The sequence below is a fragment of the Myxocyprinus asiaticus genome, chromosome 6 (assembly GCF_019703515.2).
Source record: "Myxocyprinus asiaticus isolate MX2 ecotype Aquarium Trade chromosome 6, UBuf_Myxa_2, whole genome shotgun sequence".
NCBI classification, from domain to species: domain Eukaryota; kingdom Metazoa; phylum Chordata; class Actinopteri; order Cypriniformes; family Catostomidae; genus Myxocyprinus; species Myxocyprinus asiaticus.
Genome location: NC_059349.1, coordinates 19,499,503 through 19,526,421, shown reverse-complemented (window position 1 = coordinate 19,526,421; position 26,919 = coordinate 19,499,503). Strand labels below are relative to the sequence as shown.

General features: G+C 38.3%; 1 protein-coding gene across 1 annotated transcript; it reads right to left on the bottom strand.

Annotated features, from left to right (window-relative positions):
- Positions 1 to 5,692: 5,692 nt before the first annotated feature.
- On the bottom strand, positions 5,693 to 12,675 carry LOC127442444 (diencephalon/mesencephalon homeobox protein 1-A). Its single transcript, XM_051700496.1, has 5 exons — positions 12,561 to 12,675; positions 8,912 to 9,078; positions 8,630 to 8,808; positions 8,094 to 8,493; positions 5,693 to 7,986 (listed from the first exon to the last, which is right to left on the bottom strand). Exons 2-5 carry the CDS (start codon positions 9,063 to 9,065, stop codon positions 7,568 to 7,570), a joined length of 1,152 nt encoding a protein of 383 aa, XP_051556456.1. The 5' UTR covers positions 9,066 to 9,078; positions 12,561 to 12,675; the 3' UTR covers positions 5,693 to 7,567.
- Positions 12,676 to 26,919: the final 14,244 nt, after the last annotated feature.

Here is a 26,919-nt window from a genome sequence, read left to right as displayed (position 1 = left end):
CACTGCTGAGGATGCTGGCATCCGATCATTTGGAGAGCACCTCGCCAATGATGTAAATCTGATGTAGATCTTTGTAATGACAGAAACATGGAGAATATCATCTGGACACATAGGCCTTATAATGACAGAATCTCAGATGTCCGTAGGTGGGTGAATGTTATAACGGCTTCTCCTGGAAAAGGCAAACATGAGTAGCCAGTTTAATGTTCTTGCTAGAACTTTTGCAAAGTTTGCTTCAAAACTGCAGAATGGTTATGCATACCCCCTTGATTCCACAGCCAACTTCGCCTCAAATGTGCTTGTATGTGAGATTTAGGTGTTGATTTATCACTGATGGACAACAGTTAAATGAACTTTGTTTTTCACTTAACCACCTAGTTAGTAGCCACACTGTATCGTCTCTTGGTCAAAAAGTGTCCACCAACAATAGCAAAACAAACAAATCCATAGATATCACGTTTTGCTCGCTATTTGATCTCTGTGCTCATGATGTACATTTGCAGTTGGTAAATGGGTGATGTAATGTGTACATTTCAACTGCCTCTAGGCCAGGATATCAGTACTAGACTTCATGCTTGTTCTATCTATTGTCCATGAGCCACAATACCCTTAACACTGTGTACATAGAGTTAAGTCTAAACCTCAGGCACTTCAGTGATAAGATATTTGATTGTCTTAGGATCTACACTGTAAAAAAAAAAAAAAAAAAGTCCAGTTGTTTTTACAAAAAATAAACTGGCTTCTGTGGTTGCCAGAATAATTATGTAAAAAATACAGTACAAATGTAAACTTTACAATACAATCTGTCAATTTTTACAGTTTAAAACTGTTGTAATTTACATGACCATGATGGCACTGTAAAAAAAAAAAAAAAAAAAAGGTCAAACTTGATTTTAACCTTCAGAAACTGTAAAAATCTTCTTTTTACTTTATAAGGTATTGTTAATCACTGTAGAAATTTCAGAAGAGCACATGATGACATGAAGTTCATCAATAGTGGCCCTTCCAAGAGCAGTGATGAATAAACCTAGAGACAGCACTCAGTGTCACTCACACAAACACTAAACACCATCAGGGTAACACATGTGAAATTTAAATAATGCAATAAACATTAACTGAACTATATCAAATATAAAACAGAACACCCCAATGTAGATAAGTGATACTACAAATAAGAAGAAACATAACTATTCCCATAAAAATATAATGAAATATGATGGGTCATGCAGGGAATTCTGGGAACGCGCGATTATTGTTTTTTTACTGTAATTTTAACAATAATTTACCGTAAAAAGTACATGTACTCTCTTGTTAAACATAATGTAAATTTTCACCATTAATTATACAGGAAAATCATACTTTTTACATCTAAAAATTAAAAAAGTTAATATTCGTTATTCAATTAACGTTTTATTTCTATAGCATTTTTACAGTCTTTTACTGTTAAAATTACAGAAATGTTTTACAGTGTAACCTAGGGCATATCCTACTGCTCAGATGTCAATGGTATCAGGGGCAGGGCCAAAAGGGTGGCATGGGGTGGCAGCTGTCACCCTAAAAATTAGCTTTGCCACCCAACTTGCCACCCCAACTCGAAACCCGCTCGCGTCCAGGAGACGGCGTGCAATGGCTTAATCCGTCCGTGTTTTTGGAATTACATCACTTCCTGTTGCCCAAAAAATTAGGCTTCACTCTTTTAAGTAGAACATGATTAGCATGTGCTTTGATTCTGAAGGAAGCTGCATCACACATTTCTGTGCCTATTTGCATGTTGTGGATGTAGCCTTCCATGACTGTTCTCTAGTGCAGTGGAGATGCGTTCTCTGGAGTGACGAATCAGGCTTCTCCATCTGGCAATCTGATGGACGAGTCTGGGTTTGGCGGTTGCCAGGAGAACGGTACTTGTCTGACTGCATTGTGCCAACTGTGATGTTTGGTGGAGGGGGAATTATGGTGTGGGGTTGTTTTTCAGGAGCTGGGCTTGGCCCCTTAGTTCCAGTGAAAGGAACTCTGAATGCTTCAGCATACCAAGAGATTTTGGACAATTCCATGCTCCCAACTTTGTGGGAACAGTTTGGGGATGGCCCCTTCCTGTTCCAACATGACTGCGCACCAGTGCACAAAGCAAGGTCCATAAAGACATGGATGAGCGAGTTTGGTGTGGAAGAACTTGACTGGCCTGCACAGAGTCCTGACCTCAACCCGATAGAGCACCTTTGGGATAAATTAGAGCGAAGACTGCGAGCCAGGCCTTCTCGTCCAACATCAGTGTCTGACCTCACAAATGCGCTTCTGGAAGAATGGTCAAAAATTCCCATAAACACACTCCTAAACCTTGTGGAAAGCCTTCCCAGAAGAGTTGAAGCTGTTATAGCTGCAAAGGGTGGGCCGACGTCATGTTAAACCCTATGGATTAAGAATGGGATGTCACTTAAGTTCATATGCGTCTAAAGGCAGATGAGCGAATACTTTTGGCAATATAGTGTATATGCATGATTAATCCAGATACAAGGAAAAATATTGAGGTAAATAGTACAATTCCCAGTTGTTCCAAGTCTTCACTGAATTATTCATAGATACGATGCAAACAGATAGATACAGATTTGTTGCTGCCGTGTTTTGACTAAGAAGCAGATCTATAATTAAAATAAAATAATACAACAATTAGTAAATAATAATTATTAAATACTTTTGGATGCATAAGAGGATGTTTAGTCCAAACATGTCCACGCAGTGTTTGCAGGAAATAGAGATTTTGGCTATGAATTGATTTTAAATGGCCAGATGTACAGTATATTTAAAAATATTTTTATATTGTTAATAATAAGAATACATTAATTGAAAAAACATTATTTTAATAGGCTATTGTATACTTTGCTTGTTATGATTTCTATGCTGATACATTCCCCACAATGGGAAAAAAAATTGCTTGAGTGGGGCAAGTCCCTTATTTTGAGCTTTTTTCTCTTGCCAGATCTGGTAACTGCAACTGGTATATCACCCACCCTTAGCACAGAATACTGTCATTTTAAATAGTACGTTATTAACCGATTGTTTATTTCGTTTTAACTGGTTACCAATTGGAAAGCAGGCTGCGGAATGCCGGAACCAGAACGAAAAATACATTTTCTGCTCAGAATGAATCGAAATCCAAAACATTTCTATTTTAGTCCCTGTTTTTCAAATGGTTGTTTGAGGTTTTACGATGTTACGTTGTCATGGCAACGAAGTTTTAAAATTGTATATAACTTTACACAGAAAAGGTAAGCAAGCGATTTTATCACACTGAAATCATGTTAACACACATACTGTTTACATCTTGTGGCTATACTTTTAAAACAGTGAGTATTTTAACTTTTATGAATTGGCCCCCATTCGCTTCCATTGTACAGTAAGTGCCTCACTGGAACCCAGATTTGTACTTTTTTTAAAGAAAAGATGGGACACATCAAACTTAATTTTGTGGTACTTAACATTATGCAACAAATTCTGTTGATTAAGCTTAACTTGTATTGAACCTGGAATATTCCTTTAATCTACCATTTAAGAAAATAAATCCTCACACGGTTGCTTCAATACATTTTGGCCCAGGATTGTCTGCTTTCCTGAAGACTTGCACAGAAGCGAAGTGTCTCGCCTTACTCTCAAGTGTCCGGTGGAGACCTAATCCATAAGACTGTGTCCTGCATTCAAAGAGAGTTGAGCTTCCCTCCACATGCCAACAATGCCACTTTCCTCTTCTGAAATGTATGTGTAGTATGGCATTGATGTGTAATTACGTGTGACTGAAACAGCGCCTTGGTGACAGGCTCTGGAGTGCTGCAGTTGGCTTGGGTTAGCTCTCCACAGAAAAGAGGGGTTTTCTTTGCCCTTAAGAGGATTAAGTGGGGTTGTGATAACAGAGGGATAAAAAGGAGAGAATTGAATCAGAAAAGAGAGCTGGGACCTCTTGCAATGGAGTTCAAACACCTGTTGTCATCATCCCATCGCAGCACTTTCTCAGCCCTGTTCCATCATTTCAGTCTTTCACTCTTCCTTATATACTTTAATTGAATATAACAGAACACATTTTCATTCATTGCAAACCTCTGATTTGTAACACATAAACAGTTTTTTTATGTGTGTGTGTGTGTGGGGGGGGGGGGGGGGGAGGGGGGGGTTATTATAATGTCTGAGTGAGTTGTTGAAATGAAGCCTGTGTTGGTTTCCAAGAGTTCTTTGATGTGTATCTGAGCAATGTGCTATTAGAGAGATTTACCCCAGCTGACAGCTTGGAGAGTATGTGGCAAAATTGCAGTGCCAGCGGGCTAAAAGAATGCTGGGAACAGGATTAGGATCATATTCTGGCAGTGCCTGTCACTTCCTCAATGGGCTGGGGCTCCTTATGGTGGCAGCTTTCATTCTCCATGCAGCTAAAACCTTTTGCTGAACCAGAAAGGAGAGCAAAAGGAAAAAAGTTCCAATTGAATGGTACACTGTGATTTTTGTGCTAGGCATGCTCAAGGTCTATTTTGTATTTGTGTGTGTGTCTGTAAGGAGCTGCCTGATCAACTACATGACTGTGACCTTATTAAACACTAAGGTGAATTTCGAAACTGCTTATTAACTGAATTTACCTCCTCTCAATGGATGCTGCCAAGGATTATATAATGTAGGCCTACTTAGCAATAATTATAGCTATTTATTTTGTGGCTTTTTTCAGAACTATTTAATGCCAGTGAAGGCAGTTAAGTCATAACCTAAATCATACTTGATTAACAGAAAATGCTCTTACCTTGCATGTCTCATTACTGGGATCCAGAGTTAGTAAAGAGACTGCGTCGAACTTGACCTTGTCATATAATCTGTAACAATGCCCTAGAGGCAGTGTGTGTGTTTGCAAGTGATTCTGGTTGGGGATTGCTGTGTAATAGCATTGTTATTGGGTTGCTTGGATATTGTATGTGAAATGTCATTTGCTCTTTGCAGTTGCTTTTAACATAAGTTCTTTTATTTTAGCATTTTATTTATCATGCTGTGAAACATTCTTCCCATGTGTGTTTTGATCAAGACAAAAAGGTTGAAAGCATTACAAATCAGCTGTATTTAAATATGGCATAAAGCAATTTTAAAATGCAGTTACCAGCCCTGTCAAGAGCACTGAGAACATGGTGGTAGTGGCATCAAGCCTCTAGTAAAATGTATACAGAGGGGAGACTCTCTTTATGTGAGCAAAGAGGTTATGCATTTTGACAAACTACACTGTTTAAGATATAATAGAGGCATAATCACGGCCCCAGGCTGTCATTCTTCAGCATAATGGCCTGCTTATTCATCTGGGATGGCTTATGTCCCCACAATGATTTTATTTCCCAAGATTACCTTGGATTTTTTTTTTTTTTTGGCATTCTCCACACACACTATCGCTCCTTTTCACACTCATTTCATGATTTTGCCCTGATTTTTATATCAACTGTCTTAATCCGCTTCTTCCTTAGACCCTTATGCTAAATTACTTAACTTTTCTATTTTCTGTCCATGGAGGTAAAAAAGCAAAAAAAAAAAAACAAAAAAAATAATCATAATTTCAATTTGTATCTTAAAGTTGTTCTGAAACAATTTTAGCAATTTAGAATGTTCGCTTTCAAATTGAGATTTATGTGATATTTAGGGGATAAATTAGAAAATACTAAATGTACAGTATACACTCACTTTGAACTTTATTAGGAAAACCTGTAAAACTACTTATTCATGCAATTATCTAATCAGCCAATCATGTGGCAGCAGTGCAGTGCATAAAATCATGCATATACAGGTCAGGAGCTTCAGTTAATGTTCACATCAACCATCAGAATGCGGGAAAAAGTCCTGTGATTTCGATCGTGGCATGATTGTTGGTGCCAGATGGGCTGGTTTGAGTATTTCTGAAACTGCTGATCTGCTGGGATTTTCATGCACAACAGTCTCTAGAGTTTACTCAGAATGGTGCCAAAAACAAAACAAAAAAACATCCAGTGAGCATCAGTTCTGCGGACAGAAACGCCTTGTTGATGAGAGAGGTCAACAGAGAATGGCCAGACTGGTTCGAGCTGACAGCAAGGCTATGGTAACTCAGATAACCACTCTGTACAATTGTAGTGGAATAGTAGAATAGTATCTCAGAATGCACAACACATCGAACCTTGAGGCAGATGGGCTACAACAGCAGAAGACCACATCAGGCACTTTATTAGGACCATAATGTTCCTAATAAAGTGCTCATTGAGTGAATAATAATAAAGATGTTCAAGCAATGTTTTATTTAAGTTTTATTTTACAAGCTTTTAAATTTACAGTTGACAAAGGGAAAGATGTGCATACTTCTGGAACACTCTCCACCGATATAGGCTACAAATTCACCATTTTGTTTGATGTCGTGACTGTAAATTTATGTCCACAGTGACAATGAAAGAGTTACATAGACAACCAGACTGTATAGGTTAAATAATCTGGGGAGGACGCCGGCAGGCTACGGCCCACCCAGTACGATCTTACAAAGGACAGCTACCAGAATCATCACAGGGTTAAATTCTTCTCACTCTAAAACAGAACTTTTACATTTGCCTTACCAGTAAACATTTATAGATAAAGACTTTGTGTATTTTACATATTAAAATAGTTTACAAACACAATGAGAAGGAAAGAATGAGCAGAGAGGAAAAAAGCTGCTGTATATAAAAGTGCTTTGATTTCCACAGGAGAACTTCCTGTTTGTATTGGTAGCAACAAAGACATTTTCTTGTTGCAACATTCAGATGCACTTAAGCAGGTAGTTTTCTGTCGGTTGAAAGTATTTTCCCTCAGAGCATTAATATGGCAATCTCAAATGATATGCATGATCTATAATTGCATTTCTTCCTCTGCCCAAGGCTACATGTAATTAAAAGCTTTGCATATGTAGCCAATGAAATCTCATTACCCAACCATTCTCAATTTACCTTGGTTTAATCCTGACCATTAAACAGGTTAGGTTTAATTAATCTATTTAGCTGAGCAAGATTTACATGTACAAGGTAAATTGTGTAATGTGTAATTTGCGAACCACAGTAATTAAATTAAGACATTTCTTAACAGATTCTGGTGTACAGCCTGTCTCAGTGCACGCAGTGGGCTGAGATCCTCTCCAAAAAGTGCTTATATCAAACATCTATGCCCATCCAAAATATATAAATAACACAACATCTAAATCAGGGCCTGTTTGTTTTTAAGCAAAGCGGATACATGTGATATTGTCGTGAGGACTTAATACCGCAGCAACAGTTTTGAGAGACTGGGAGGTTTTCATAATTTCACTGCCCTTTTAAGCCATTAGCCTCAAAACCAAGATTCCAAGTCAAAAGATTTGATTAGTTTGTCCTACAACAAGACAAATTTAGTAGACTGGAGAACCTCAAGACAATGCTTTGGGCACCTCACCTTTTTACTTTTTTTTTTTAAAACAAAGTTTCCTGTACATTTTAGACGATTGCCCCTAAATTGACAAGTCCAGATGGCGTGTTAGAAGTGGTCGAGTGATGTTCCCTTGCTCAGGTAGTTTTTAGTCTTCTGCTCAGTTGGGCATTGTGTCCAGGCCCAGCGATGCTGCATGCTGCTTTGCCCGCAGGCGTAGATTCTCAATGCTTGTGGTCTTGCTGTTGTGACTGGGGAGGCCTCCAGAGGCCTGCAGGAGGGGGCTGTTCCAAACCTGTTGCGCGTGGTGAGAAAGAGACTGATAATAGGACTGGCAGGGCAGGGAACCCAGGGGTGCTGGCATGTTGACATTCATGCCCAGGTATGGTATAGACGAGGGAGTCGCCATGTCAAAAGAGGGATAGTGAACCATGTTGTTGGTGGCGGCCATATGCTGGCGGAACTGCTCCTGTAACCGGAAGAGGCTGAGCGGAGACGAGGAGTAGGAATGACTCTGTGAGATCCCGCCGGTGACGCCACCAGAGGAGGAAGTGATGGCTGGGGAACCAAGAGGAGAGTCTAAAGACATAAAGAGGGTTGCAGATTAAAAACATTTAGACTGAGTCAAGAATAAAATGTACAACAGGATAGTTTTCTTTTAACCTGGTCGTACAGAAAAATTGTACCTGGTTTAGGGCTGAGACGTTTGCAAAGAGGTGAGAGGTTTCCAGGTGTTGGTTCTTTCTCAACCTTCAGATCCTCCCTGTGCTGCTTTATCTCTTCTTCCTTGTCCGTTGCGTTGTCTTCTGTGGCAGACTCGCTGCCTGACTGCTCTGCCGATGTCACATTTAGCTCAACAGAAAGTTCAGATCCCAGTGCGTGGGGAGCCGCCTCGGCTTCCATGGAGGAGGAAGAGGATGAGGACGACGGTGGCTGGTTCTCGAGATTAATGGCGGAAGGGGGTTTGTCCTTATCGCTTGCTGCCACGGCTCCATCGGTTGATGGATCTTTCTGCTTCTGCAGTTGTTCTTTTTGGAGGCTTCGCTGCTTCTTGCGAAACTTTGCACGGCGGTTCTTGAACCACACCTTATGTTAAATGACCAAAACGCCAATTAAGATCATTGTATGTATAGGGCTCTCCAGTTTCGTAAACCAGAGAAACATGATAAGTAATGTATCTGATTGTTTTGACTTTGAGAATGTGAAACTGATCATTTCTTACCTGCACGCGTGCCTCAGGTAAGTTGGTGCACATGGCCAGGCGCTCCCGCATCACGACGTCAGGATAGTGAGTTTTCTGAAAAGTCTTCTCTAAAGCCTCCAGTTGCTGGGCCGTGAAAGCGGTGCGACTGCGACGCTGTTTGCGATGTTGAGAACCGTAGCGAGCCTCGAGTATGATATCTTGAAATGTGCAGCCGTTGGAAGAGAAAAGACACGGCATATTTAATTAATTGTACAATCACAATTAATATTTGTGTTAAAGAGCGAGAGAGAACGCACTTACCAGCCAGTCTCTCGGCGAGGGTGAGCGCGTGAACCGACGGACGATAATCAGGCGCGTGCTGAGCTTGTTGCGCCGCCTGTTGATGCAGGTTGTACATGGCGCTCAGTGAGTTCATAGCGTGCAGAGAGTATCCGTTCACTCCGTAGTGTTGCATGATTCAAAAATATCTGTAAAAGACATAGAGTGTGAGTATATTATAACAGTGTGTTTGTATGATTTTTCTCTTCTCATTTTTATTTGAGATTATGAGATAATTACAGTTTACTGTAAACTTTACATCATTTTAGTTAGACATTTGTCTCAAGCAAATCAAAAAGACAATTTTTAGTAAATGTTTAAATTATATGCAATGCATTCATATGTGATTTTTTTTTTTTTTTTTTTTTAATGTAGGCCTACTACATATCTAACGATTCATAATCAATCAATCACCTATATCGGTCTAGGATATGGAGGCCTATATGTCAGTCAACGCTTTTAGGAGCGGAACTCTGATCATTAATATCTAATTATTGTGTCGTCCAATTCATTGGTCATGCAAAAGGAATTAATTGGTGTAATTATCAATTGTTTACCTAATGGGGTGCGAGTTATGCTTAGGCTACTATATTAGACTAATCACTTCCCTGCCAAATTACCGCACCAAATCCTCTAAAAACAGTTTTTGTGATGAATCATTGATTTTGGCGCGATCTAAGCACAATGACCAATACGTTTATAGACTTCACTGTAACTGCTCTGTGATCGAAATTTAACTGACAACATATTTGGGGAAAGTGCATTTTATTTTACCGGTGATTTTGCACGGGTCGCGATTCATTTAAAAAGCTTCATGTTCGTTACATGCGTTTCTCCTGTCATTTTTCACAACCGGTTTAAGAATTTCTAGATAAAATAAAAGGCTCGAGGACATGATTAGATATGTATTAGTATGGAGGTGGTTGACAGGCATGAATATCTCCGAGGCCCATGCAGTGCGCATTATTAAGAGAGCAAGTAAATCTTCACACACATGGCAGGTGTCGAGGGACTTACAACAGCCTCGAGTTTTAAACTAGAATAGTTGTATTTTATTTTTTATCCACCAGCACTAAAATTGCTTGTTATTTGGGTCGATTAAAGCCTATTTTGTACATGAAATTCATGCAACTAAATAAATAAATTACCTGAATTAAGTTAGACTATAAATTTAAACCGAGATCTGAAGTGATCAATGCTTTCGCAAGTAAACTGAAAACGATGAAGTGGAAGACTAATAAATCACATAAAGCGATCTAGACATTTGTTATCACAAATTAGTTTGTGTTATGTGATCTTTCGATAACTGTGCATTACAATAGATTTACTGGCTCCCATGGGCAAACGAAAGATGATAATAATAGCCAATTGTGTACTTTTGCGACACTATAATTTAATATAGGCTACTATTCATCAACATCAATAGACAGAGAACTCATAGGAAAAATAAAGCAAAACTAATTTCCATAGTTTGATGCTCAGTTAATTTTAGGCATTTCAAGAAAAGATTTAGGTTTTATATGAAAAAGTTAACTTTACCTATGCCCCGGTTGTTAATCGGCACTTTTTATTACTATTATTATTGTAGTGATTATTATTTCAGCATTTGTGACATTGTTTTGTTGCTGTATAAATTAATAGTTTCATGCCCTTTTATTTGTATTCCTTGACGATTGTTTTGCATTCATGAATATCATCCACTGCAGTGTTCCGACAGGCTTTATAACCGACTATGTGCTTTCAAATATAGAATTTACTGTAAGTTCATTTGCTGGAGTTTTTCTTACAATCTTTTTTCATTTTTAGGCCACTGAAACGCTTGCATCCTCTGGATGACACCCGCAGTGCCCATTCCCAGGCTATTAAGTCAGTGCAACGTCTGATGAATGTGGTCAGAGGACAAGAGGGAATAGTTTAATTCGCTTGGACAGAAGGTGCTTTGCTAAACATTTACTTTTCTCCCCCAAGTATTTGAATTGAATGGGGTCCGTTTCTCTCCCTCCCTTCTCTCGCGGCCCCTTATCCCATCGCCCCCGGGCCACGTTTTGGCTGAGATGTATGGCTTCTCTGCGGGTAAAATATGCATGTTGATCCCCATTTGGGTCCTCGTCTAATGGAAGTGCAAATAGGTTTCGACTATGGAGGCCTCCATTTATCATCACCGCTGACACGGACGGACGTACAGTGAGCTTATGTGTGTGTTAGATATGTGTGTGTGTGTGTGCGCGCGCGCGCGGGTTCAAGAAATGCTCGCGTGTACTTACCAAGAAAGAGCTCTGAAGAGATGCGTTCTGTATTCATTTTATACATGTTAAGTTTACTTTTATTTTAGTTACATTTGTCATTCCAGCCATATACAAATACAAGTAGGCTATACAACGGAGCGAATACTTATTCTCCAGGTCTATATATAGGATACAATACACTGTAAAACATACATAAACAGGCCTACAGAAAACATGGTAAGTGACAAAAAACACTTGACAAACTGTGCTCTTGTGATTTAGGGCAATGAGATCGCATGCAATAATCGTAAAAATAAAAATGATAGTGAGATCAAGATGTCATTTAATGTTCAGGCACCACGATTGTTGTTTAAGATAGTTTTTCGTTTTGGGAGTATTCGTTTATTTCTGACTAAACTTGCTAAACGTCAAAATTTTGCCACAGGCCAACTGATATTTAGCATAAAGGGCAGATTATTTTAATACTGTGTGTCGCAGCTATTGTAGTCTGTTCATCCGCCTGTTACTGCTGCGGGCAGTGTGACACTCCATGCTTCGATTATTAAAACCTCATTATGCAAATTGCCATGTACATTGCAACTTTTTGATCCGACTAAATTAGGAAAAATGTTAGCGTTAAAAACCCATTTGACCGGGGGTACTATTTATCGTGTCTCGCATGTGACATACATTTATAATGTCAGTCATATTTTTGGATCCCTCGGTGTCAAAGGCCCCCACATGTGGTCAGAACAGAGGGGTTTATACTCATATGATTTAATCTTCTTCTTTTTTTATGACAAGTGCATGTTTTACGAAGATGTGTCTCCACTTGAAATGTTTTTTATTTATTTTTTTTAAATTTTTTTTTTAACTTTTATAAATAATTCTGAATAGAGGAATTACACAGTAGGCTACCCTGTATTAAGATATAGCCTAATCCAATTTATGGTGCTATGAAACGTTAACGCTAATGTGAACTTTAGTAAGTTTTAAACTGAAAGAAGTCTAGACAGATATTGAAGTGTTTTTTTTTTTTTTTTTTTTTAAATAAAATGTGTAGACTACTATTATAGGCTACATCTAAGATAACTTTATATACATATTTAATGGCCTCTCGATTAGCTAAGAATTTCCTATTGTCTTTTACATGATCTAAAACAGTCAACTGAACCGAAATGAATGTTGTTCCGTCAATTTAGTTAATGTTGATATCACGCGCAGTTTAATAGTCTGAATATATGAAGAGTATGAAGAGTTCTGTTTCAAACACTGTCAGCAAACTGTCTATGTAATATTTCAGATAGCCTATTGCTAAAATGCCAAACTGAAATCTTGCTGTTTGTTTCGTTTATGGCGTAACTTTTTCCATATTCAGATGAGTACAAAGAATTATAGTTTCTTACCAGAATTTATCCAGCGTCTTACTTGATACTTTATTTCCCAGATGTCCTGAACGCGTTTCTCAAAGTCTACGAGTCCATTATATCCTCTAAGTTCCCCGCGCGCTCTTCTCAGCACAGTGCTTCCATCTATTGACACGCGCTTTGAGGAGGGATTTTAAAGAGCTCCGCGTAACGTCAAGGAGGCTTGCTACTGGTCCATGAAGCTGTCAATCAAAGCTCAATGGTATTTTTCTGTCTGCTTGTGGTAGCCAATTGACCCTGTTCTTTAAAGTCCTAAATCACGCACTGGAGAGCACTAATGCCAACCCATTAAACACTACTGCTTACAAACAACATCCATGTGTAGTAATGTAAGAATAAACAGAAAATATTGACATCGATGGGATTAACGCTTTATAGCACCAACAGAAGAGAATCACGTTTTCTCAGAGTTTGACATATTCCATTAGCGTACATTAATAACAGTTATCTTTATATTCCAGTAAAATTCTCAGTAGAGTTCTGACATATTAGCCTTTCTATTTATTTCAGATTCCCACGCTTTTAGATGAAGAATTTGGGGGAAAATAGCAAACAAAGCTATTGCATTTAATAGCACAATGGAGTAGACCAGTTGTAGTCTTTTTTCTTGTTTTTATGAATATGGTAGTTTGTTCTTCCCACTGCACTCATTTCATCAAATCATGCAAGGATCGATTTTAATCCCAGAAAGCAAGTGAATGCATTTAACTACATTTTGCAAAAGTTAGTGACCGTTTTAAATGGCAAGTATGATAATATTTTTGCATCCTCGTACTGTTCTCACGCAATGACTTCTTTTGGGTATACTTGAACAGCGATATTGCTATAGAGGACTTTTTTGTTTAGTTTTTTTAGACAATCGAAAATCTCATGTGTTGGTTTTGTTTGCTTTTGGTCTTTGTCATGCCACTGCAGGAGAGTCTGAAGGGACTTTAGAGATCTCTAATAGATGCCAGGCTACTGCCTTCACAATCTCTCCCGGCCTTGAAGGATTTGGGTGAGGATAAGTGGAGACAAGACGCTATTTCAGCCTCCAAAAAACCTGTCTTGAAATGACTGCCGGTAAGAGGATTAAAACAATAATGCCCTTCTATTCTTGAAGGGTTTTTAGAAAAGATTTCTTCTCCCAGAGCAAAACCGTTTAGGTTGGAATTAAGGGCAGCGCAAAGTAGCCTTTTTAATGTAAAGCTTGCATAATTTGTTAAAGATGCTCGCAGAAAGCGGGCCAGAGTGAAACTCCAGAACTGAATTTTATCTCTGACCAGACATATCATCTAGAGGAATTTCAAACGAGTGGAAATTGAATGAAACTATGGATGTTGGCCTTTTTTTTGTATTTTTGTATTTATTTATTTATTTATTTATTTTCATTAAAATGCGGTCGCATTTTTAAAATAATGGGTGTTGTCCAAAGCCCTTTTACAATGTAATAGAGGTGTCTGTGAGTGTTTATGTGTGCTTGGGTTTGATGATGGGCTGGTCTTGTTTCACGCAAAGTACGCTACATGGTTTATCATCGTAAACTTTGTGTTACAGTTTAATTTCATTAGTTTTTTTAAATAATAAGCTCAATAAATTATTTGACGTTCACTCGATATTACAGCATTCACATGAGTCTGTTCTTCGTTCAGGCATGTATAAAACATGAAACACTGTTTTTTCCGTTCTGTTCTACTTAATATTTGAATTCCAAAGTATTTCAAGCACACAACAATAGATACAGCTAACTATTGTGACCACAAGAAAATAAACAAATTTAATAGTCACAAATTGTAATAATGTAATAAAAATTATTATTATTATTATTATTATTATTATTTTAAAGCAAAATTTGATGGAATAATTTTGGACGATTGAAGGCGAAAATCATCACTATTATATATATATATATATATATATAGGTATATAAGTAGCCTATAGTTTATTAGTTTAATTCTGTTCAAAACGTCTTTTTTTTTTTTTTTTGTAGTGGTCAAAGACGCTTTACATTGGCTAATTATTATTAGGCTATTAATCTTATTATTTTCGTTTTAACTTTTACCTTTTGGAACCGATCCTGTGTCCTTTCCCATCCTTTCTCCCCACTTGGGTTTTATGGTCTAAGAAAGAAATAGGATTAACTTGTGAACCGATGGAAAGAAGAACTTTAACGGGAGGTAAATCTGGGCAATGTCTCTTTGTGAGAAGCGTTTCTAAAGCAATTAAAGTGAGAAAGAATTCCTCTCAGCGCCTCTTCCTTAAATCTGCTTAAACGACGACTATGTCCAGCACATCTGAGGGCTTTAAATGCCTTAAATTTAAAGTGGCACAGAGAGTAACCCACCTTTAGAGCTGAAGTCATTGGGATTGTAGTTGCTGCCCTCTCATGTTTATGTCGCCAGATATGACACTTACAATAGCAAGAAATTAGTCTGTGTATAACAATTACACTGTCACCTCGATGCCACTTTGTTCATAGAGAATCAATCAAGGAAGGATAAATTGGCGAGGATTTCTCTCAAAATCCATTTATTTATTAAGTAGGAGTGAAATATACAGTTGAGTCAGTTATATCATACCTCCACTCTATAATCCTGTGTTTTATTTACACTTAATTTCACAGTTCTGTCGTATTGCTTTCGCAGGAAATAATGAAATAAAAGTATACGTTGTCACAGCGAGATATGGTTGTTATCAGCTAATTAATAGACCTAATGATGTTTCCGCAACTTCATGAATACATTAAGTTTGCAATCCACAAAGCTGTTGCCTCTCAGGCTCAATCCAAGGGTATTTCAGCATCTGTTCTTCCCAGAGCAATTAATCATTTTGATGTATGGTTTAAAATCGACTGCTTCCAGGAGACCTTTTTTGACAAGAATAACAAAGCAATTTGCCAAGAGTCATCTCCAAGACACGTTATTAGCAGCACTCTCATCTTAATTTTTTTTTTCCTTCGCTAAATTCAGATACCTGTATTAAAGGGGCAGTGCTACTTTTTAATTTATTTTAATTTCTCCACATAGCGCCTCTGATACCTTTTGGAAATCGCATCATTCATGACAAGATCCCAGGATCTTCTTAACAAATCTACATGCTGAAAGTTTTTGACCTGTCAGTTCTGCCAAAAGCCCCTCTACTCTCTCTCTCTCTCTCTCTCTCTCTCTCTCTCTCTCTCTCTCTCTCTCTCCATCTTACTCACTCACTTTGGCCCGGATCCCCAGCACAAGGGGCCCCATTGTACAGTCCTAATCCAGAAGCAACACAGCTTTAGCGACATGGAGGGATAAAAGGCCCATCAAGCCCACAACTTTATGGGGGCAAATCTCCACCTAATCCCTCGCTTTATCTAAACAAAAGCCCCTCTCCCCTAATCCACCTTCACTGCAAAAAGAAAAAGAAAAGGAAAAAAACAAGAAACTAACTGCATCTGACAAGCTTTTGCTACTGATATAAGTAAAAATGAAGCCCATGGACATGATCAGATAGACAGATGAATAACTCAAGTTAAAGAGGCTATTTTATATTATGGCTATGATATACACTCACTGTGCACTTTATTAGGAACACCTGTGCACCTACTTATTCATGTGATTATCTAATCAGCCAATCATGTGGCAGCAGTGCAATGCATAAAATCATGCATATACTGGTCAGGAGCTTCAGCTAATGTTCACATCAGCCATCAGAATGGGGAAAAATATAATCTCTGTGATTTTGACCGTGGCATGATTGTTGATTGGTGCCAGATGGGCTGGTTTGAGTATTTCTGTAACTGCTGATCTCTTGGGATTTTCACACACAACAGTGTCTGGAGTTTACTCAGAAATGTGCCAAAAACAAAAAACATTCAGTGAGCAGCAGTTCTGCGGACAGAAATGCCTTGTTGATGAGAGAGGTCAACGGAGAATGACCTGGTTTGTGACTGGTTCGAGCTGACAGAAAGGCTACGGTAACTCGGATAACAAATCTGTACAATTTTAGTGAGCAGAATAGTATCACACATCAAACCTTGAGGCGGATGGGCAACAACAGCAGAAGACCATGTTGGGCATTTTATTAGTACCATAGTGTTCCTAATAAAGTGCCCAGTCAGTGTAAATTAATCAATAAATGTTTAACAGTATCTACTTTTATTCTTCACAACAAACAACTGTAAATACAGTAAAATAGATGATTTTTATTAACTAGATTTTTTCACTTGTAATCAGATTTTTATTTTATTTTTCATAAATTGTAATGATAATATTAATAGTGTCTTTCATAATTAATAAGGTACTATTATTATTTCAATAGACTGCACGAAGATAATTACCATCCGTATAGTTGCTGTTGCCTGTAATTGGGTAATTAAGGGATAAAGTGGCTGCTCTTCCTCCTTAGTGCTTTGAAGACTATTGAGTGATAGAAGCAGCCTCTAATAAAACACAATGAACACCGGCACTGCATGGATTATTGGCAGCTCATTTATAATGTTTACCTTCTATGTATACCACAGAGGATTTGGAATATGAAGAGCCTGTTACTGAAATGAGAGCATTATCCAAATAGAGGCATATGAGCACTTTTCGGTTGCAGTTGAATATAAACTCAGTCAGTTTGATTATATAGATGACCTGATATTCAGATATTTCAGCGAAACACAGATGTGGTTTGTGTGTGTGTCTTAGATCAGCTGCATTCACAGATCACCTTAGATATGCAAGATTAGTTGATCGGCCCCTACTGCTAAAAGGGATTGATGCACGCTGTAATACATCCAAAGTCCTCTTTCTGATAAAAAGATGGGTTCAGAAGTTGCAAATCTGCCCTTGAAAACAATACGCTTCCCCATTAACTCCTTGCCCCTGAGTATGGATTGCTCTCTGTTGCACTACTACAACATCTGTCTTTACTTTGGCAAATCCTTCTGTATCAGCTCTGGGCTTTGTACTATCAGTCAGTAATCTGGCTCTCACCATTCTTTGCATATTGAGGCACTTTGGCGAAGAGGTTTAAAACATGACCCAGGATTCGAATAAGCGGGCTCCCTGCTCCTGAAATTTTCATCATCCTCTCACTGAGTAGCTTTAAGAGGATACCTGAGAAGATAGAACTGTTGGCACCTCAGCCATAAGTGCCCATATTACATTGCTGCTTGTACTGTAAAAAATGAAATAGCCTCATAACCTGTTTCATGAGCGTATTTGTGCTGTTGTAGATGGAAGATGAACAGTTATCTTGGCTGGCAGGGGGGTTGATGACTATCTCAGATACTTCCAGTCCTCACGATCGCCTTTAACATGCCTCCGGTCGAGTGAGTAGACAGTGACTAGGAGGAGTTTAAGTCAACAACACATTACATTACATGGTGCACCAATTTAACCCTCAATAAAATTGCTAGCTAACTGTTGGACCTCAACTAAATGCTTTAACAATGCAGTCCTGTTTGATGAGCTCTTCACAGGGGTCCCCATTTAGGCCTCATTGCAGCATCTTCCTTTGGCACCCACACCTTAACGGAGCTAATACTCTTTTTAATAGCGTAAACAGAGAGAACAATTGACTCATTAGTGAGCCAACTAGGCAAATCCGTCGCAATCTATTGAGAATGCTGGAGAGGGTGTATCCAGCATTAACAGCACCTGGAAAGCCCAGATTTGAGCTTGCTGATAACAGTAATACTTCCTCTTCTCCATTCACTCTCAATGCACAGTCTGAATCACCTCCATACAGGATTACCTGGCCCCACTGTAACATGTTTTTTTGCAATATGGCTGCCTGATGCTTAGCCTCCCACAATAAGTATAAATCCTCTTCTTCTGTGGGTATTACGGGAATGAGCATAAGGGATTGTGTTATTGTTGACCCATAATCTGGTTTTAACTCCTTGTTTTACAAATGGCCCTTTTAAAAAGCTTTTCCACTGCTTTTGGCATTGTTAAAGCTCCTGGTCTGCATTTTCTTTACATCTTGCTTCAGAGCATTATGTGACATATTATAAATGCCTGCTGTTTTAAACCTGGATTCCTGCACTTTGCTATATTACCCTGAGAAGTTCAAGGAGAGTGCTTTTGTGTATTAATTAAAATGTGAAATATTCATAGAATGCAACGTTCTAAGAGGTCTCATAGGATGCAGCACTATTCACCAATAATAAACATACCGCAGTAAGTTAGTTTACATGTGCACTTATAATAGAGCTATAGTCTTCATCTGTTTGTCCAAATATATATGACACAAAGTGTAATCAAATATTTGATTTTGATTTTTCTAAAGCATTTTAAAAAGACTAATTATTGTTTTAGTCTGACTGAAATGTAAAATTCTAAAGTGCATATAAACGTACTGAGTGACACTGTAAACTATGGACAAGTGTTAAAGGAATAGATCTGGTTGTAAAATTCTTTGGTGGAGGTTCTTTTTTAACCACTGTCTTACAAACAATAAATGTTTAAGAGTCCTCTAGTAGTGTGGGGACATGAACCTTCATGGCTGAAATCTGCAATCATGCACTGTGGTACAAATATGCTTACATCATTCTTTCAGTAGACAATATCCCCTTATTGATAATGGCATGCTGGTAATCAGTGCAATCTCTACAATAACTGATCTCCAGCACTGTGTGAGATCACTGAGAACAAATCATTAGCTCATTTTAAAGTGAAATTGTATTGGCCTTTTCCCCAAAGAACTAATAAAATAGTAAGCATCTTTTCCTTTGAGACCCATTGACTCGGACCAGAGCTATTTAGTAGTAATCAAGATGTTTAAATAGACTTTCAAAAAGAGCCATGCTATAGAAACCTCTTTTTAAGCGAATTATCAGACACAAATTGAAAAGATAATGTTTGGCTGAAAGACTCCACATTAGAGGGGTTAAACAGCCTAAAGAGGAACGATCAATTTAAGGGAATTAAAGCATTTATTTCTATGCTAATTGTTGATTTCAACCCTGACCTTCTGTAATTTAAAAGTTGATTGCTGTTTTTGTGAGCGGGAAATTGGTTCTGGTGAGTTTGATTAGTCTAGATATCTATTTTTCTAGCCTTTAAAGGAATATTCCGGGTTCATTACAAGTTATGCTCAACTGACAGCATTTGTGGCATATGTTGATTACCGCAAAAATTTATTTCAACTCATCCCTCCTTTTCTTTAAAAAAAGCTGAAATCTGGGTTATAGTGAGGTACTTACAATGGAAGTGAATGGGGCCAATTTTTGGAGGGTTTAAAGGCAGAAATATGATTCTTAGAATTTTATAAAACATTTACATTCATTCTTCTGTTAAAACCTGTGTTTTATTTGAGCTGTAAAGTTGTTTAAATTGTCATTTTTCAGTCGTTTTAGGGTTTGTTGACATTAAATCATCATAGCAACAAAGTTGTAAAATTGTCTATAACTTTACACAGAAAAGGTTAAGCGATTTTATCACACTAAAATCATGTTAACACACATATTGTTTATGTCTTATGGCTATACTTTTGACAGATTGGAACGTTTATAGATTGGCCCCATTCACTTCCATTATAAGTGTCTCACTGTAACCCAGATTTTTGCTTTTTTTTTTTTTTAAGAAAAGGAGGGACATGTTTTGTCATCAACAGAATGCTCGAGCACTGAACACGTGCGGCCCAATTTTTCTAACCGCGCGTACACTGAACGCCATGCGCCTGGAGTTATTTGCGCTAATTAGTGGGTCCACAAGGTGGGAGCTTTTGCTTTCATGAAGAAGCGCTAGAAGAAGATGTAATCATCTCTAAACAACAGGAGACAAATGTAGAACCAACAACAGTGGATGTGCGTGTCCATTTGTATAACTCGAGTCTGAAGGAATATAAAGACATCTTTATGGGTCTAAACTCTTATAGAGAAATAGTCTAGTCTCTTATTGCAGTCGTTGCTCGCATGCACCAACCGCCTGTGTATGAGTACAGTCAAATGAAGTATACTTTGAAAGGCTAGCATTTGACTGTGCACAGACACACTCATCAAAACAAAAGTATACTTTGGGCTTTACTATATAATTCTATTTTATTACATCTAAACACTTACTATAGTGCATGACTTGCAAACGTTAAAATGTGTCACCTTACATTACATTATCAACTCCATTTATAAGCTTATTCAAGTATGATCAAACTGCGCAGTACCTCAACTGACAGAGCATTGCACTTGCGATGCAAAGGGCTGTGGTCCTGAAGAACACGCAAGTCAACGTGAGCCGAATGTGTCATAGAAACACGACAAAATGACGTGGTTGCTTCAGCAATTGCGTTTTTCATCTCACATTTGCTTTTTATGACACTATCGGTTTAGGTTTAAGGTTTAGGGTAGGGATGTAGGTTTTGTTCATTTATAACGCAATAGAGCATTAACCTTAAAAACCACATCATTTTGGGAGAAAATGTTACTCACTTTTAGTGCCACACAGTGGACGTTTCACCTCGAAACCGCCTTTATACGTGTAAGGAAACGCAGAATATCATATTTGTAAAAATGTTCATTTAAATGAGATCCGGCAGAAACATGCACTAGACAGGTGTTTTTGACCGCTGTGCCGCATCTCGTTGTGTTTTCAGAGTCTCGTACAGGAGCACCGCATTTCTTAGATGTTGTAGCAGGTTAAAAAGAATGTCAACTTTTAAAACTCATCTCAAGTCACCCACGTGCTGTTCTGTTTGTTGCACTGTGTCTAACTCACTTTAGTGCAATAGCGCATTTGGCCTGAACGGGCCCTTATAGTCTCATGAAGGAAATCTGGCAGTCATTCAGTCTCGAACAGATGCTGAGTGGCATGTGCTTGTGTCACTGTAACCAATAGTCATTGAACGCTGGTGATCAGTCATTGGAGAGTTGGCACAGAGACAGCTGTGCCTCCAGCCCTGTCCACATTCGGCACTGATCCAAAGCCTGATTGGTGGAGACATTGCAGTGGCTCACATTCCACATCGCCCACCATGTCCAAGGAACCTGTCTCTCACCCTCTCTCCATCTCCATCCCTGTGGCCCACTTTTTATTCATCTCCCCATGATAGTGAACACAGTCTTGCTGGGCCCAACTGCCCATGTAAAGAGGTGGGCCGGTCCATCCCAGTGGGATAGGAATGAAGTTGCAGTCCCCTTCAGTTGCTGGGAGCTTGTCAGGGCCTTGTTAGCTCCTCTAAGGCCCCCCCTTCCCTGGTAATCCTACAACACTCCTCCCCAGCAGGGAGGAGACGTAAGGACAGAGGGAGGGCCAGAATTAATGGACATGTTTGTTTACCTATTTGTCCTTGACATGATCAATTGATCAGGAGGCTAATTCACTGCCTCCATGGGATCATTAAATTTCCATTTAAATTGCAAATGGATTTCTCCCCAACCTCACTAGACCACCACCTCTATTTATGTACTCATATACACACACTTCTGTTACTGCCTCTGTTGCCGTTAAATGCCGCTTCATGATAGCTTACAGAATGTGGTCAAATTATTGGGCTGTCTGATTTGCGTTTGCTGCTTCTGATACATGACAGTAAATAGAGAGGATGAAGGGTGTTCTCCACAATGCTGAGAACGATGTCATATCAGACAGAACAAACCTCTGATGTTACAGACACCTAGTTTGTGTGTGTGTGTGAATCAAGTTTGCATATGGTGTGAGGACCAAATACCCAGACAAGGATAGTAAACCAAAAATCACCTACATTGTGGGGATCAGCCAATGTAGGCTAAACAGCTTAATAAACATGTTTAACAATGTCTTGATTGATGAAAATGTACAAATGCATAAAGCTTTCTGTAAAAGTTAGGTTTAGGGATAAGGTTAGGAGACAAACAATATAATTAGTTATGTGTTAAAACCAAAGAAGCCAATGGAAAGTCCCCATCATGATAGATAAAACAAGTGTGTGTGTGTGTGTGTGTGTGTGTGTGTGTGTGTGTGTGTGTGTGTGTGTGTGTGTGATTGCATCGGCGGAATGTATTGTCATCTCTTTGTCTTCATTTAACAAAACATCCCTCAGGAATAGGGGCAGTGAATAGATCTGTTCAACTCATTTGAAAACATCAGCGGTGATAATTACCCGTATCATGAAGATGTCAGTCATTTAACCAGCAGTTAATTTGCCTTTCATGGTGACACCCTCACACATACACACACACACATGCACCCTCACTCCTCTATGCGTTGAGAGGAAAATTTGTTAATTCCTCTATTTAAAAGCCCTGCGATTAAACAGCACTACAGAGATTACAATGAATGATTACAGCTTTATATTTGAGCACTGAAGAGCCCCCTTTTCCAACGGGGGCATGGGCTGAATAAAATTAATCTCTAATTTGAGCAGAATGGATGGTGAATTTGAGTGTCTGATTTTATTTTATTTTTTTAAGTGGGGGCAAGGTTAAGTACAATTATTTACATCTTTTTTTTATTATAATTAATTCCATTTTGTTTTGTAAGAATCCATATAACAATCTATGTTTCTTACAGTATGTTTTACATACAGGGATAAAAATATTCTAAATGACATATGCTGTCCATTTTAGCCTATCCAAAATATTTATTGGGTATTTTTTGCCAAGAATACAGTAATGCACATGTTTTCAATTTCTGAGTTCAAAGTCATTGTGATATTTGTTCTGGGGTATAAAGTCAAACAAGTGGTGTAACTGCTCAGATACAGTAAAAAAAAAAAAAAAAAAAAAAAAAAAAATGGTCTCATTAAAAGCTGAAATTCTTGAAAAAAAGCATTGAAACAATTTTGTTGTAAAATATTAATATTAGAGCTGTCAAAATTAACGCGTTAACACGTGATTAATTTAAAACATTTAACGCATACATTTTTCATAATCACAATTAACGCATTTACATTTAATAAAGCATAAACCCAGCATAAACACTTGTGGGACAAGGGAGGAACCTTTGCGATGTGTCCACCTGGAGTCATTACACTGATGGTCACACCACAAACACACACACACAACAGTGACGGGATAAGACCTCTTAATGCTATTTGTATGTACAAAGCAAGACTTGTGACAGAAAGCAAGTACTCTGCACCCTTTGTAGGGTGCAGTTTAATTACCACAGAAGTAGGTCAAGTCTTGACTATCACAAAAATGCAGAATGAGACGTTTTTGTCTGCAAGCGCTTTTCATGTGGAGTTTAAAGCGCCGCTTGACGCTGACACCCTGACGCGAATCATGAACGCGGCTTCACGATTGCTGTAACAAAGCGGATAGCCACAGTCTACCGGCAGATTAATATTGTAGAGGATGAGAGTTTAAGAGATTTAATGCCCATTGCAATGAATATGCAACCTATGGGGAGACTAGTTCTTTCAATCAGTCAAACTCCCACTTTGGGAAACGTTTGATGTTACTTGAATTGGTGCTATTTTAGTGCATTTCTATCTTTATACTGTGTGAGGCTTTGTTTGTAAAATGTTAATAAAGCATTATATTATTACATATTATTACATAAAAAGGAAATAAATGCATTTTGACAGGAAAAGAAGTATATATAGAGTCAAATTTCAGACGTTCAAAACCTGCAGTTAAGTATGAAAAATGATGCAATTAATCACAATTATATTTGAAAATCTTTTTGTCCACCAGATCAAAGTCAGGTGGTATAACCAACAAGCAGGTAACCATTTTGTTGTCATGTGACAAAAAATAAAAAAATAAAATAAAATAACAGAAAACAGAGAGAATTTTTATTCATAAATACATTTCAATTTTTATTTGTTCAGGTCAAATAGAGTAACCAAAAGAAATTGTCTTGATATTTGTGACTCGAAAATGATTAAAAAATGTTATTACCTTGAAAAAATGTTTGAAAACCTTTTTGAAATTAAGGATTAAGTTGTGTACACTCACTTCTATTCAAGGTGCAAGGAAAGTATTTTAACACCTTTGTTTTAATGCTTACACCACATGACATTTTTTTCTCTAAATTAATTTGTTTGTAGAAAATGCTATAAATGTTCACAAATGTATGAAAAACAACATGGACACAAAGATTACATTTCTACAAACTTTACATATGTGTTTTAAATTAGATTTCTCATTTTATTACACTAAGCAACCTTATTTGTTAATGATCCATAAACCAGTGCGAATGTTGAAATAAAACATTGGGGTTAAAGAAACATGTTAATAGCAACCATCAAAATCTAGCAAGGGATTTGTCCTTTCTGACCTATACATCTATAGTCTTCCAGCCCATCACTGTTAACAATATTGTAGACGGAGGCCTCATTAGTAGAGTCATTACCTAATGTTCGTTTTCCAGAGGGTGTTACGGTGACTTGGTCATCAGTGCATGTTAGGTGTTTTTTCCAATACTGTCATTTGCCCCTGTCTCTGACACGTTGGCCCTGAGCCAGGTAAAGCCCTCCCTAACGCACTCTAATAGGGCTGATCTGATAACTTCTAAACCCTCCTCTGATATCCCTCCACCAACACACATCGGTCCGATCGAATCCTGTAAATTTGATCTCCATCTAACCTGCTGCTGGGCATGAGCCGTGGCCTCTCCCCCTGCTTCTTGTTTCAAAGTCCAGCCCTTCTTGACACATCAGCCAGGAACCCAGTTGAACTCTGACCTCTCCCACTTGGACCTGCTATTGATTTCTTTTTTTTTTTCCACCACCTCATCATGCTCAATCCGGATGAAAGGGGCAAAAGGGAGAATTAGTGAGTTAGACAGGAGGGACTCCTGCGATCGATGCTGAGTGATTTTGAGCTTATAGCAGCGGAAAAAAATGTAGACAGGTAGAAACTGCTAAAGGCATGACAGATAAGCATTAATAGAAAGAGCAAGACTTCAGCCACTGGACAACTAAAACCAAACAGACGGTTGGTTTTCTGAGCTACACCAAACCTACGAATACAGTAGGTTTACATCCCTGCCATACAGTATGCAAAAAGCAGCATGTCAAATGAGTACGATGTCTGAAAAATCAGTATGTATTACAGAGTAGTCGACATTACCTGGATGTCATACTGCAACTGCTAAGATTCTGAATTGTGCAACCAGTGGACACTTTTGTATACCACTATTTAGAGTTCCTCCTTATGTTCCTTGAGTACAGAAGATATTTCAGCCTCAGTGTTCACTTTGGTCAAAAGGTCAATCATTCCAACAAAAACAAACCCCTATGTAACAAGCCACAATGAAACCGTGATTAAAAATGTTCTCCGTCGGCAATGACAGATCCCTAGTTCCAAAGATGTTTGCCATTATTGTGACCATTATTGTGACCAAGAGACTGGCCTCCCATGTGGCTTTAGGTCACAGAAATCTTGCATTCCTGTTTCTCTGTGTGCACTTGTTGCATTATGGCCACCTTCTGTCAGTTGCGTCGCTCCATTGGTCATGGTACCTGCTCAGCTAAATAAAGTTTGTCATGGCCCCGTTTACTGCCGCTCCTGGGAAAGCGTGGCCTCAGTTGGAAGCGTTTGCTGGAGAAATGCAGCACACAAGCTGATTAGTGTCATATCACACTTTCTCTAAGCTCATATTTACTGGCTCGTCACAGTGCCCAGACAACCTGCCACACAGGGTGACCATGTCCGCATGGAGGAGATGCTCATGCACTCCCAGTATGTTTTTTGTGTAATGGTGGATGTAGGCAGACCAGTTCAGCTTCTCTTGGATCACTGGTTTGGATAATTTTTAGGGATTGTTTTCATGTACAATGCTCATAATGAATGTAACTTAAAATATTGTGGAGGAGCTGAATAAGTGCACTTTAATATTTCACCCTTTCGATTGTCATGTAAAGTCATAAAAACGACAACAAAAATACTAAATATTCCTAATTGATTGACAGCCTTTTCTTATGACATTTCAACCTAAATGGTTGAATTTCACGTATCGATTATCGGAAGATTTTACAGATGATTATTGATATATATCGGATTTTTTTCAGATATAAATATGGCTGCTAGTTGCACAATAGTCTTTGTCTTTTCAAACATATTTCTCAACACAACTAAGGAGTGAGCGGCAGGGTTAATTAAAGTGGGTCACGCAACGGACGCATCTGGCGAATGAAATGGAATGTTCTAAAATTCAAAACAATTATTTTCTATGATGATACGTAGGCACACACTGCAGGCTCACCATCTCAGGAGGCTGTTAAAAATTAAATAAAACAGAGCACAATTCACATAGTTTCCCATTAATTTCAAACCAAATCCTTATCAAAGGACATAGATTATTACCCTAGTCATTACTGGATGATATATTGTTTAAGTATCTTTCATAGAGCCTACACAATGTATTTTCAGTTACAAGTACAGTATGTCTTTTGTTGATTGACAGCTTGAATGAAAGACCTATTCATTGCTATACAGGGAAATTGCATAATAAACATCACCATTTCT